The sequence below is a fragment of the Macaca mulatta genome, chromosome 9 (assembly GCF_049350105.2).
Source record: "Macaca mulatta isolate MMU2019108-1 chromosome 9, T2T-MMU8v2.0, whole genome shotgun sequence".
Classification (NCBI taxonomy): Eukaryota; Metazoa; Chordata; class Mammalia; order Primates; family Cercopithecidae; genus Macaca; species Macaca mulatta.
In genome coordinates this window covers 27,435,525-27,449,547 of record NC_133414.1, presented here as the reverse complement: position 1 = coordinate 27,449,547, position 14,023 = coordinate 27,435,525, and the positions used below count along the sequence as shown (strand labels likewise).

General features: G+C 38.2%; 1 protein-coding gene across 1 annotated transcript in view; it reads right to left on the bottom strand.

Annotated features, from left to right (window-relative positions):
* MYO3A (myosin IIIA) overlaps positions 1-14,023 on the bottom strand; it is a 249,363-nt gene that overhangs the window by 197,735 nt on the left and 37,605 nt on the right. The window contains exons 3-4 of the mRNA XM_015146647.3: positions 10,541-10,645; positions 9,875-9,974 (exon numbers count right to left, since the gene is read on the bottom strand). Of these exons, the coding sequence (XP_015002133.3) occupies positions 9,875-9,974; positions 10,541-10,645 (205 nt within the window). The remainder of the gene's footprint in view (positions 1-9,874; positions 9,975-10,540; positions 10,646-14,023) is intronic.

The following is a 14,023-nucleotide window of genomic DNA, read 5'->3' as shown; positions in this document are numbered from 1 at the left end:
TCCTGGCTCTAGATCTTTTCCTTTCTTTAAGACTTAATTTGTATCTTATAATAAAGATAATTAAATGGCTTTCTTTAAAGATCTCAACATCACACTGTTTGCTGCATTCTTCTTGGCTTTGGACATATGAACTATGCACCCAGCTCTGTCTGCATGATTCAATCCTGGATGACTATGTACATATGTACATATGTCCAGTACTGGATCTTAGCTGTAGAGAGTATACAGCATACTTCTCATTCATGGTACACTATCATCACTGATACCTTGTCTTATTTTTCTGTTTCCTTTTTGCCCCATTTACCTCCTCCATTGTCCTCTCTCCTGCCCACCAAAATTTCTATTAACTTAAAGTTCTTCAGAGATTAAAATTTTAGAGCTGCAGACTAAGATATTTTAGGTCTAGTTCCAAACACTTGTTTTACAATGAGAAGAACTGAGAAGCAAAGAAGTCATTCTTAAAATATAAGTAAGGTCCTCTTGGTTCACCTTAAATTATCACATCATAGAGAAGCACACTTGGTAGCTCTTACAAAAATGTCCACAGCTGTGTTGAGGTCAAACAAGGGAGGCTGAGGCTTCTGTTTTTGAGTGAACTTGATAGCAACATAAAAACTCCAGAGGTTGCTCTACATACCCGCACTTGAGGAGTAGGGAGAAGAGACTGTTTCTCCAGTGAAAGAGTAGGAGGAAGCAAGCAGTCTCTGCTCTTGCCTTTCACTTACCTGTCCCAGTTCCAGTCCCTTGGGCCTGCTCTCTCATTTGTGAGACTGCCTTTTGTATTTGGCCTTTTTTTTTGGGAGCTAGTTGGGGCGTCTAGTCCTTACAACTAAAAGATAGTTGACTAAAACATACACCAGTATCTACAATGTTAAACAGTTTAATTCAACTTTGAAAAATGGTCAGTTTTAGAACTCTTGAGCCCACAGGTTCTGCTTGAATCATAAAGCTCTAAAATAGAGTCCACTTATTCATGATTCAACTTTATATAATAATTATAAAGACCTTGCCTTTCAAATAAGGTAAAAGTCACCTCCTCGAAGTACAAAAACATATTCTGGATGAGTAATATATTAATGTGTTATATAGGTATGAGCATTCAAAAACTCTGCCAATAAACCATAATGGAAATAATGTGTTCACTTATTAAAAAAAAAAAAACAAAAAACTCTGCCAACTTTTAAAATGGTTTTCCTTCTAGTTTTTTTTTTCAGTGTATCATTTCACTCTATAAAGCACTAGCTCTTAAATTTTCAAGATTCATAACATTCAACTAATATGTATTACATATATATGTTATATATATACACACATACACATAATTTCAACCTTAGAGAAAAGTTGGCAAGAAAACTATGAAGTACTTTCTTTCCTGAAACACCTGAGAGTAAGGTGGGCTACATAATGCCCCTTCACTCCTATATATTTGTTTGTAATTGCCACAAACAAGGATATTCCCGTACACAACCTTCAAAATCAGGAATTTTAACGCTGATACACTTCTATCATCTATTCTACAGAGCCCATTCAGATTTTATCAACTGTTCTAAACATGTCCTTTATAACAAAATGATCTAATCCAGGATTATGTGTTACTTTTAGTTGTCAAGTTTCTAATCTCCTTCAATCTGGAGGAGTTCTTCAATCTTTTCTTGAATTTCATGAACTTAACATTTTTTTTTTTTTTTTTTTTTTAAAGATTTCAGGCCAGTTGTTCTACAGACTGTTCCTGAATTTGGGTTTGTTGTATCTTCCCTCATGATTTTATTTTTGACAGGCACATCACAGAAGTGATGCTGAGGTCTTCTCATTGCATCCTCTCAGGTGCTGTGTGGTTTGCATTCATCTCATTACTAGTTATGTTTGCTTTGAGCACTTGATTAATGGTTGTGTCTGCCAGTCTTCTCCCCTGTAATCTTTCCCTCTTTCTTTTGTAATTAATTAGTATTTTGTGGAGAGATATTTTGAAACAATTAAGCTACCCTATTTCTAATCAAAACTTAACCCACTAGTTTTAGCAGCCATTGAAATTTTTGGATGAATTAATTATTACATAGACAGTTACCAAATGATTAATTTTAAAATTACACAATTTCTTCTATCTTTACTCATCAGCATTCTTCTGCAAGGAAAAGCTTTTGCTTCTCCCCATTCATTTAATTATGTATGTATTTATGGCAGTATGGATTAATGGAATTTTTATTGCATTCAGTGAATTACCATCATTACCAGCAATATTAGTATTTTGGTGCTCAAATTGTCCCAGATCTAGAGAGTAAGAATAGATTCAAGTTGGTTTCTGTGTGCCTCTGATACGTCTCCATCATTATTTGAGTATTTCCTTATTTGGAGGGCACAGTAAGTTCCAGGGTCATCTCACAGAGCCCTAAAATCAGCCTTTCTCCAAGAATCCTTGATTCCTTTTAGTTGAGAATTACATTTAAAAACCAAAAGCTAGGTGCTAGATGTGCTCTCTTAATGCACCCTCTTAGCAGAATTAGCTAGGTAATATGTACACACACACACACACATACACACACGCATTCACATTACGATTATTTTTGTATCTGTTTATATATATTAAAACAGTAAGTTCACATTGATACCTCCAATTCCAATCCAACACCACCATAATTCTTTTCTCTAACAGTAAGAAACCTGCCTCCTGTTGTCCTCAGTATATCTCCCGATGGTATCAGGCCTCCTTTAGGCAACCAGTCTTTTCACCCTGACCCCTATGCAGATGCTTTTTTCATCTACAGGAAGTTCTTCCCCATACAGGGTCATCCCCATCACTCTACATGGATGCACTTCTCATCCCACTTGAGGACCCAACACTCTCTGCCAGCAGACACCTTCCTCACCCCTCTCAGGCTCCAAACTGCCTCCTGAGCTGCACCTGGACTCCCACGCTTGCTTCTCCCACCTAATGGCTTTTGTTCCAAATTATTCAGAAAGAAAGGAAGGATTGAAGGGCACTTCATAGTTTTTAAGTTTGGGTGTACTGCCTCACTTGGTGCTAAAAAGTGGGTTATTAATAAACAAATCACAACTTCTCTTTGACCTACATTATGCATTGGGGATTTGGTCTAAAATTGGGCATGTGGGTAATAAGAGATTTAAAACCATAAACTATTCTGTCATAAGAATGAGGTCTAAATAAATCACAAAAAGTACATTCTGTACTTTTGTATTGAAATGTTAAGTATCCTATTAGAAATGAAGTTCCCCAGAGAGAAATCCGCAGAAATGAGAACTGAGGGCTGTCCTTTAAATTTAGTCTCTTTCATTTTCTATTCAAGATAAAGATTGTTTTTTTCAGACATTAGTTCACTTGCCTGAAGGGATGCATCTCCTGGGAAGTCATATTATTTATTGATTGATCATATACCAGTGATGGCTAATACATTTCATTAATAATATTTATAACCTCACTTGTCATTTTGCTCTCTGAGGTGTCTGGTGATGTTTTGTAAAAGAATACCCCACTTAACAAAAACTAAAAGGTTTTCTTAAAGGCCGTATTCATAACGAGCATTAGCAAACTGAATCTTACTTTTAGTGTAATGAGCTAGCTTCATATTTAAGGTAATACTGAATTTATTCTAGCAGGGGGTTATTGTTTTCTTTTCGGGAAACATAGAGGCACCTCTTTTGGAAACTCAGATTTTCATTATTTAGCAACTATTTATTAAACACCTACTATGTGTACAGCACTGAGCTATAGGCTAAGTAGGAATATTATCTCATAATAACGGTAACAGTTCAGATTTTCTGAATGACAAAGTATCAGTAATTATACTAAGTAGTTTGTCTCTGGCATCCCATTTACTCTTCACAGCAACCAGTCCTAGGAGGTAGAGACTTTTTCACACTTGTAGATGCGCAGGTTGATGCCCTTGCAGATTCTGTGTGACTTTCTCATTGTCACACAATTATATGGCAAGTCTTCCCTCTCCTTCATTCATTCATTTATTAAGTACTTTCAAAATGTTAGCACTGTACTTGGTTCTAGGGACAAAGTGACAAAGTCATAGACCAGACAGAGAAATCTATAGCTTAGCAGAGAAAGCACTCAAATAAAATATGATTACAATAAAGTCTGACAACTGGTTAGCTAAATGAAGTGCAGGGTGTTGGAGAAAACTCGGGCAAGCAGAAGTTAGTTAGGTGCTGTTAGATATGAGTTCTAAATTTCTTTTCAAAGAGTCAATATGTCAGTATGTTCAATTCCTTGCCTTCTACTTTTACACTTAACTTCTTCATAAAGCAATCTTTTTCGATTACCTGCTCCACCCTGACTCATTCAGATTATCTACTCCACCCTGACTCATTCCCATTACCTGCTCCACCCTGACTCATTCCGATTGCCTGCTCCATCCTGACTCATTCCGATTACCCACTCCACCCTGACTTACTCCCATTACCTGTTCCACCCTGACTCATTCCGATTACCTGCTCCACCCTGACTCATTCGGATTACCTGCTCCACCCTGACTCATTCCGATTACCTACTCCACCCTGACTCATTCCCATTACCTGCTCTGTCATAACCATTTTTCCCGCCAAACCACTCAGCCTGTCACTCTCTTTAAGTTAGCCAATCAGAATTGGTTTCGCCTGTGTGGTCTAACCCTAGCCAATAGGGGAATGACACAGAAGCAGGGGCCACATGCATCAGGGATAAGAACCCCTTTCCCTCCCTTGTCCAAGTGTGCGCTCACCACTGCTCCATCTGTAAGAGTGCACCCTTCTATAGAAGAACCTTGCCTTGCTGAGAATTAAAAAGAGAATTTTATATTTGAGTGCTATTTCTTTTGTGGCACCAAAACTTTATATATAACAGGGCAGAGGGGAGGGAAGGTTTCTATGCAGGGAAAGCATCATGTTTGTAACTGGTCAAAAAGTTCAAAAGCTACTCTTAGATACACAGAGAAATTGTAATTTCTTCATTTTGCCTACAACTATTATGGCTTTTCCCCAAGCCCATGCCCACTGACTGGAACAAAAATAAAGCTCAGTTAAATTCAATAAATCTCTAAGTCCTTTCAGATAGGGTTCAGTCTGTCTTGGATAAAAGTGTTTGCTCCATTTCTCAGATGGGATCCCTCCTCAGAAAGGATCTCACTCTGTCACCCAGGCTAGAACGCAGTGGTGCAATCACAGCTCACTGCAGTCTCGAACTCCCAGGCCCAAGCAATCCTCCCACCTCAACCTCCTGAATAGCTGGGGTTACAGATGTATGTGACCATGCTTGACTAACTTTTTAAAATAAGCTTCTGTAGAAACAGGGTCTTGCTATATTGCCCAGCGTGGCCTCCAACTCCTAGGCTCAAGTAATCCTCCTGCCTCATCCTTTCAAAGTGCTGGGATTATAGGCATGAACCACCATGCCTGCCCCTCCTCCTTCTTATAAGACCTTGTGTCAGGGAGAAAAGAGAGGGTCCTTGGGCATGGTGGCTCTCTAGTTTCCAGGGCCATATGCTTTTGTCTGCCTAGCCTCTAGGTGCCCTACTGGGCTCCCAGGCTATCCTCTGCCTCCAGGGAGCTTGTGGTCTGTTCCTCATGCAGACAGGGCTTCCTGTGGCTCCTCCTGCAGATTCGCTCAGTTTGCTCCAGTTGGAGCTGAGAATACTCTAGGTCTGCCTGTGACTCCCATTTAGACACAGCAGAGCCGGCCCAGGGGATCTGCGCAGTGCCTCACTGTACATCCCCCTTAACTTCTGAAAAACCCCCTCTAGAAACTCTCCAGCTAGATTATCAACTACTTTCAGGTTTCTGGAAACTAAAGCTAAGGGTTTGGGGGAAGCTAACTTGAGTCTTTCCCCTACTGATCACTCTGCCCCTACAGGTTAGCAATGATGTGGCTCACCCCAGACAGGAATGCGGCAGATTCTGAGTGGCTTCCTCAGGAATGCCAAGTGAGAGCAGTAGAAAGTGTGAGGGTGATGTGGTGGTTTGGTTCTGTGTCCCCACCCAAATGTCATATCAAATTGTAATTTCCAATGTTGGGGGAGGGACCTGGTGGGAGATGATTGGTTCATGGGGCAGACTTCCCCTTGCTGTTGTCGTGATAATGAGTTATCATGAGATGTGCTTGTTTAAAAGTGTGTAGCCCTTCCCCCTTCACTCTCTCCCTCCTGCCACCATGGTAAGATGTGCCGGCTTCGTCTTTGCCCTCCTGCCATGATTGTAAGTTTCCCGAAGCCTCCCTAGCCATGCCTTGTGCACAGCTTGTGGAACTGTGAGTCAATTAAATCTCTTTTCTTTGTAAGTTACCCAGTCTCAGGTAGTTCGTTATAGCAGTGTGAGAACGGACTAATACAGAAGGTAAGAGCTCCTTCCTGCCCTCATCATCTTTTTAAAAGCTCATCTCCTACACTCCAGCCTGGGTGACAGAGTGAAACTCTGTTTCAAAAAAAAAGAAAAAAGAAAAAACTCATCTCACTGCCCTGCCTTACCTTGTTTCCTCTTTCCACAACGACCCTAGAATTGGAAAAGGTTTCTCCCTTCTTTCTATCACTTATGAAAAACCCTATGGTGTATCCCTGAAAACTCACTCTCCATATGCTAAAGAGAAGGTAAAGCAATTTAGACAGACTTTCCTCAGGAGATAGGCTTTCCTCAAGAGATAGCCTTGCTATAAATTCCTATTTTTGAATGCTAAAAACTGTTACCTCAGTCATTTTTTTTTTTTGCAATTTGCATTTCTTCTAGAATAAATGTTAATATTTTCCCGCTGCCAAACAGAGTGATGCTTCAGGCACACTGGGGTGAAGATCATGTTATCAGGCAGGAAAAAAAGAAAAAGCACATCAATAAATTTCAAAGTACTTTCCAAGTTACAAGTGTAAGAGCTCTGACTGGGAAAGATTATGGCGCATTTAAGGTAGTGAAAGACGCCAACCTGACTAATAGGTAACAGGAAGAGAGGGTACCTAATTAGCACCAAGAGATATAAAGAAGTTATTACTCATTACTTGCTTACTGTGTGCCAGCATGGAGGATCAGAAGGAAAACCTTTCCCCAAGGGATTGGGATACTGAACAAGGTAGTGGCAGGATCAGATGTGTTTTTTGAAAGGATCCCCCATGTGGAGAAAGGAGTGGAAGGAAGGGAAGGAGATTAAGATGTACCGAGTTCAGTAAAGTATAACTGCAGGAGCCCAGGCAAGAGATGAGGGCTAGAACTAGGGCAGGAACAGTAAAGATGGAATCTGGGGATATCTAACAGAGAGACAAGTTTTGTGACTAAGTTGTGTAAGTGGGAGGTGAAAATAAGGGAAGACTCAAGAATGAGCTTAAGATTTTCGTCTTGTGCAACGAGTAGATGCAGGCGACTTTCTAAGACAAGAAACTCTTTATATGTAGCAGATTTCTAGGGACAGATGAGGTGGTACAGCTCCATTTTGGACATTCTGAGTATGAGGTGCCTGACAGTCATCTAAGATCTTCAGTACCCAATAATGAGCTTATAGTATAATTATGAAGTGATAGATTCAAATAAAATTGATTCTAAAATTCTTTACTCCCAGCTGTAGCTTTCTCTGAAAATTCGATTTAAAAATAAAATGAGGACATTGATTTTCAGTTTGATTCTGCAGGTTGTGGTTTACCACATCGTGTTCTTTCTGCCCTCAAGAAGTTTCAATATAAACTTACACCCCTACCATCCTCAGGTTTTAATTCATACAACAACCTACTAATCGCCATAGGCAAACTGAATCCATGTCCTCTTACTGTGGAGAATAGAAATATTATAAGCACTACCTTATATGTAATTAATAATATTTTGGTGTCAGACACCAGGAATGCATTTCATAAGCAACTGGCCCTCTTTTCTAATTATTGCCAAAAATCTATAAATCAAATAATGTAAGACCAAAGCTCTCATTTTGTTAACTACTCCAATTTATGATGTTTTAAAAAGATATATGAAGGCCGGGTGCAGTGGCTCATGCCTGTAATCCCAGCACTTTGGGAGTCCAAGGCGGGTGGACCACGAGGACAGGAGATCGAGACCATCCTGACTAGCACAGTGAAACCCCGTCTCCACTTAGCCGAGCGTAGTGGCAGGCACCTGTAGTCCCAGCTACTTGGTAGGCTGAGGCAGGAGAATGGTGTGAACCCAGGAGGTGGAGCTTTCAGTGAGCTGAGATCGCGCCACTGCACTCCAGCCTGGGTGACAGAGGCAAGACTCCACCTCAAAAAAAACAACAACAACAACAACAACACAATCATATAAAAGGTTGCCTTATTTGTTATCTAAGTGTATGTTTTTAATCTAGTTTATTTTGGAGGAAATCATGGGAATTTACATTTCTCAAAGCTTCTGGTTTACCAAATTTTTCTTTAATAGCTAAAAAGTTGTTTATTGATACTTGTTTTCACCATTTTCAATCTATGCTATGCTTACTGTATCGATTTTTTAGAGGAGGGGAACTGTGAGATCCCAAGTTAAATAGCAAGTTCTCCATTTGAGTCTGTCTTACAGTATAGCCAAAATGATTTTCTGGAGAGAATAATGGCCCCTCCTGTGGAGCAGTGAAGAATGAGTTGTTGTAATTTCAAGCAGAAGCCCTTATTAGTACACACTAACCCAGACAGATTGTTCAAGGCTCTGAATTCAACCAGAAACAAAGACTAGCTGCACCCCAGTTATTAATCAGGAATTCACAAATTTACTGCTGCTCAGTAGTTTTCAAAAGCACAGGTGAGAAAATCAAAGCACATGCACATGCATGTTTGAGGATATACTATTCATCCATTCCTATCTAGATGCTCTGAAATTCATTCCTGGGCTAAGCCAAATTACTTGGATATTAAAGAAATTTTAAAAATTAACCCATTAACTTGCTGAGCTTTAGTTTCCAAAATGCAAAATGAAAGAAGATTCACTCATTCAACTAACACTCAGTGGACTTCTATACTCAAAGCATTAGGTCTACGAAATAGACTAAGACAGAGTCCCACTTCTCAAAGACCCTGTCTGTCCACCTATATTTCTAAGTATCTTTATCTATAAACACCAAATGTATAATTATAATTCTATATGATACATGCAAACATGGAAGTATACACAGGTTACAAAAGCATAAGGAGGGATACCTTACCCAACTACAGTGCAAAAGGGAAGGAGAATGACTGAAGGATACTGAGACATCTTCAGGATTACTGTCATCCACTCTCACAAGAAAGTTTAGTAAATATGGAAATTTATTTATTTATTATCTCACATAACAAAAGGTCCAGAGATAAGGCAGCCCCCAAAGTTGATTGACTTAGTGGCTCAATTATGTTATCAAACACCCCCATTCTTCCCCTGTCTCAGCTCTGCCTTTCTCAGAGTTGGCTTTCTGCTCAGGAGAGAGCATCTTAGTCACAGGTAACTGTAGCAGTTTCCGGCATCACTATGTGATACGCAAGGGTCCTGAGGAAGAAAGAGACCATCTTTTCCTCTTTCTCCTTAGGAGGGAGGAAATACTCCCAGATGATAATGAAAATTTCCCCTCACATCTCAAAATCCTGGATTTGGATATATGGCCATTTGCAAAGCAATCACTAGTAGGAGCCATGACATTGTCATTATAGGCTTACAGTAATCATGTGAGATGCTGTCTGTTTTAGAGGATCAGCTACGCATGTTACTACACTGGTGTTATATGAGCACAAACTAGCTGACTTGAAAGAAGTCACCCTTTATTCTGGGAATCTCTCATTTGCCAAATTATCTCTGCACTTCTTACCTCAATAAGATATTACTGATTTTTCCTCTATTTTCAATACCTAGAAAGGAAGGTCATTTGAAAAAGATCAAATCATTCCATACTAGTTCATCATGCAGTTAAAACTCATGCAGTTTAAACAAAACTTACCAAAATCTACTAGTTTCACTCCACCTTCAGCAGTCAATAGGATGTTATTTCCTTTCACATCTCTGTGGATAGTTTTGTGGTTATGCAAATGTTGAAGTCCCTAGACGATGAGAGATATATAATGACTCTTAACAAAAGCATCAAACAACAAAAATTTTCAGATGATGTACTTGTACAAAATCAATAGGAAACACATAATAAAATTAACATTCAGACACTCAAAGGTTTCACACTGAGTTAGTCACATCAAAGAACATAATTTCCAGTTTGAATCATATAAAAATTCACAAAATCAAAGCATGTTCCTTAGTTCTTAGCAAATATCATATCACAAATGTGTGAGTTTCAATGGAAGAAACTATTTCATATACTTGTTTAAGGTAATGGCCAAAAAACCCTATTATTAGTTTTCTATCTTCATCACTATCACAGTCTCAGAAATACACTTAAGAGGTCAGAATTCAGGATCCTGTTGGTACAATGAGAGTAGATTTGTAGTGGAAAAAAAGAATTAGCTATCCTGAACATGTAACATTTTGCACATATTCTTGCATCAATAAATATTAATGTAGTATAACTAGTGACATTTTTCTAAAAATAGGATCTACATTTTTTTTAACTGGAACTGCTTCATAATTAATGCACAAACAATTTAAATTGCCTTACCATTAGTGCTTCATGTAAAATATAGGCAATTAGAGGCTCACTCATTCTTTCACCCCTCTTCAGAAATCCTTTCACAAGGTCAGTCACTGATCCTCCATTGCACAGCTAAACAAGAATATTTTAAGATGGCTATTAAAATACATGTGTGACATTTTATGTTCCTTCTAGAAAAGGTTTTCCAAAACATTTTTAAAAGTGTTCCAATGTTCTGTTTCAAATGATTAATGCCATTATCTTTTTGGTTTCATAAATAAAATGAATATATAAACTTATACTTGTGTAAAATTAATTCCTAGAACACAATTTTCACATGAATTAATTTTTAGAAGATAATTTGGAGACGCACTGAGCTTGATTTTCAAATTCAAGGATAAGAATTATGATTCTACAAATCATTCTCAAATTTTAGGATCTAGGGCTTAAAAACATTATTGATTTCTGATAGTTTAATCAATAGTGCAATAGATTGTCATCTCAAAACACAGTCACATACTATTTTGTATGTACATTAATTTAAAAATTTGAAAAAATTTCAGGATACATTATTATTACAGTAAGTATTACAAATAATATCTTAGAAAATTATCTAGAATATCATGTACCCATACGTACTTTAGTATCCTCCTTCCCCTCCTCACCCCCAAAACAGGGAGAACGCCCATAGAAAAACAAGAGGAAGGAATATGGTAGGGGAGTTTTCCACATCTCAGTTCTCCAAAGTTAGGTAACATTAAATCCCACAGAAAACTTTCTAAAGAGCTGTATGTTTGCAGAACAGAGAAACACTGATATTAGCAGCAAATATTAACAGAAAAGGGAAGATAACTAGATGAATGGCCCTGGAACAAGAGAACGTCCCAGTGAAGCACTGACCCCACAAATCCTTGATCCTCCAATCCCTAATACTTTAGCCTTTGCCTTCAGCCTTGCCAAACGTCCCAGGGCTCCTTTCTGTCTGTGGTTTCCCTGCCCATCACCCTGACGTACTGGGCCTCCTCCTTTCCCACCTGCTTGGGAACTAAAGAAACCATCATTTCGCTGACTCTCTTCTAACCCCAGGCAGAAGGTGAAAGAAAATTGAAAAACTGAATAAATTTTCTCATGCAATTTTTCTAATGTGGTGATTAGGTTTTATTGGAGGCCTGAATGCTTTTGGTACACTGTGGATTAGATAATAATAGTTAAGATGAATTGCATACTTACTTTGTGCCAGGCACATTTCTAATCTGTTTATATGATTATCTCTAAACCTCACCACAGTCTGAAGTAGGTAATATCATCTTCATGTTAAAGATGAAAAAACTGAGGCACATTTATAATTGGTGTTTTTCTTCATTCAAAGAAAACTTCTTTCAGGTTATACAGGAGTATGTGCAGCCTAGCACTCAAGATTTGCATTTTTCTTATGTATCAGGAAGGGTAATACCCTTTTAGCTGCATAAACAAAAGAGTGTTGCTGCCCCGGAAGCAGAATAAAAGGTCAGACTGGCTCCACTGTGGCCTAGTGCTACTGGCTCACAAAAGTACTCACAATTGATTGAAAAGAAATTGTATCTTTTAAACTGCAAGCTGCTTATTAAAAAAAAAAAAAAGTCAAAAAACTAAGTTTGGCTGGGTGCAGTGGCTCACATCTGTAATCCAGCCCTTTAGCAGGCCAAGGTGAAAGGATCACTTGAGGCTAGGAGTTAGAGACCAGCCTGGGCAACACAGGAAGACCCCTGTCTCTAAAATAATTTTTTATAAAAATTAGCCAGGCATAGTGGCACATAGCTGAGGTTCAGCTATTTGGTAGGCTGAGGCAGGACTGCACGAGTCTATGAGTTCAAGGCTGCAATGAGCTACTGCATCCATCTAGGTGACAGAGTGAGACACTGTCTCTAAAAAAAAAGTTAAAAAAAAAAAAACAAAAAAAACACACAAGTTTTAGGGCTGCTTTTTAAACTTCTAGAAAGCACTGTAGGGAGACTAAATTTATCTTCCTATTTCTCCAAAGTCTGGTCTCTATTTGGCTGTACTTTCTGCAATTGACTATCATGTTAATACAAGAGTAAATATTTGGCTTCTTTGACTTAGCATAATGCATTTCAGATTCATCTATGTTGCACATTCTTTTTCTAAATGCTGTTTTAATGTTTTTTAATTCCTTTTTTTTAATGCTGAGTATTCCACTGAATGGATGAACCACTGTTTATTCATTTATAAAACTGAAAGGCATTTGAATTGTTTTTGGCAATTATAAGTGAAACTGCTATGAACATTCACGTGCAGATTTTGATGTGAATATAAGTTTTCATTTCTCTTGGGTAAATACAAAGAGAGGAAACTGCTGAATCCTATGGGTTACATATTTAACTGTCTCTGCATCAGTCAGACTGTTTCCCATGGCGGCTATGGTTACACCATCTGCAGCCCCTCTAGCAATGTATCAGAGTTCTAGTTGTTCCATATCTTCATCAGCACTTGACATTGTGAGGTGTTTTGTTAAAGCCATTCTATTTATTTATTTATTTTACTTATTTTATTTTTATTTAAATTTTTTAAAATTTCAATAGGTTTTTAGGGAACAGGTAGTGTTTGGTCACATGAATAAGTTCTTTAGTGGTGATTTCTGAGATTTTGGTGTGCCTATCATCCGAGCTGTGTACACTGTACACAATGTGCTGTCTTTTATCCCTCACCACCCACCCACACTTTCCCCCGAGTCCCCAATGTCCAGTGTATTATTCTTATGCCTTTGTGTCCTCATAGCTTAGCTCCACATATGAGTGAGAACACATGATGTTTGGTTTTCCATTCCTGAGTTACTTCACTTAGAATAATGTAGAATAATCATCTCCAATTCCATCCAGGTTGCTGTGAATGCCATTATTTCATTCCTTTTTATGGCTGAGTACTATTCAATCACATATATATGTGTATACACATATATATGTGTATATATATATGTGTATATATATATATATCACATTTTCTTTATCCACCTCTTCATTGATGGGCATTTGGGCTGGTTCCATGTTTTTGCAATTGCAAATTGTGCTGCTATGAACATGTGTGTACAAGTATCTTCTTCATATAATGATTTCTTTTCCTCTGGGTAGATACCTAGTAGCGGGATTGCTGGATCAAATGGTAGATTGACTTTTAGTTCTTTAAGGAATCTCTACACTGTTTTCCATAGTGGTTCCATAGTGGTGTTGATGGGAGTGTAAAAGTGTTCCCTTTTCACTGCTTCCACACAAACATCTATTATTTTTTGAGTTTTTGATTATGGCCATTCTTGAAGGAGTGAGGTGGTTTCACATTGTGGTTTTGATTTGCATTTCTCTGATAATTAGTGATGTTGAGCATTTTTTCATATGCTTTTTGACCACTTGTGTATCTTCTTTTGAGAACTGTCTATTCACGTCTTTAGCCCACTTTTTGATGGGATTTTTTTTTTTTTTTCTTGCTGATTTGTTTGAGTTCTTTGTAGATCCTGGATAT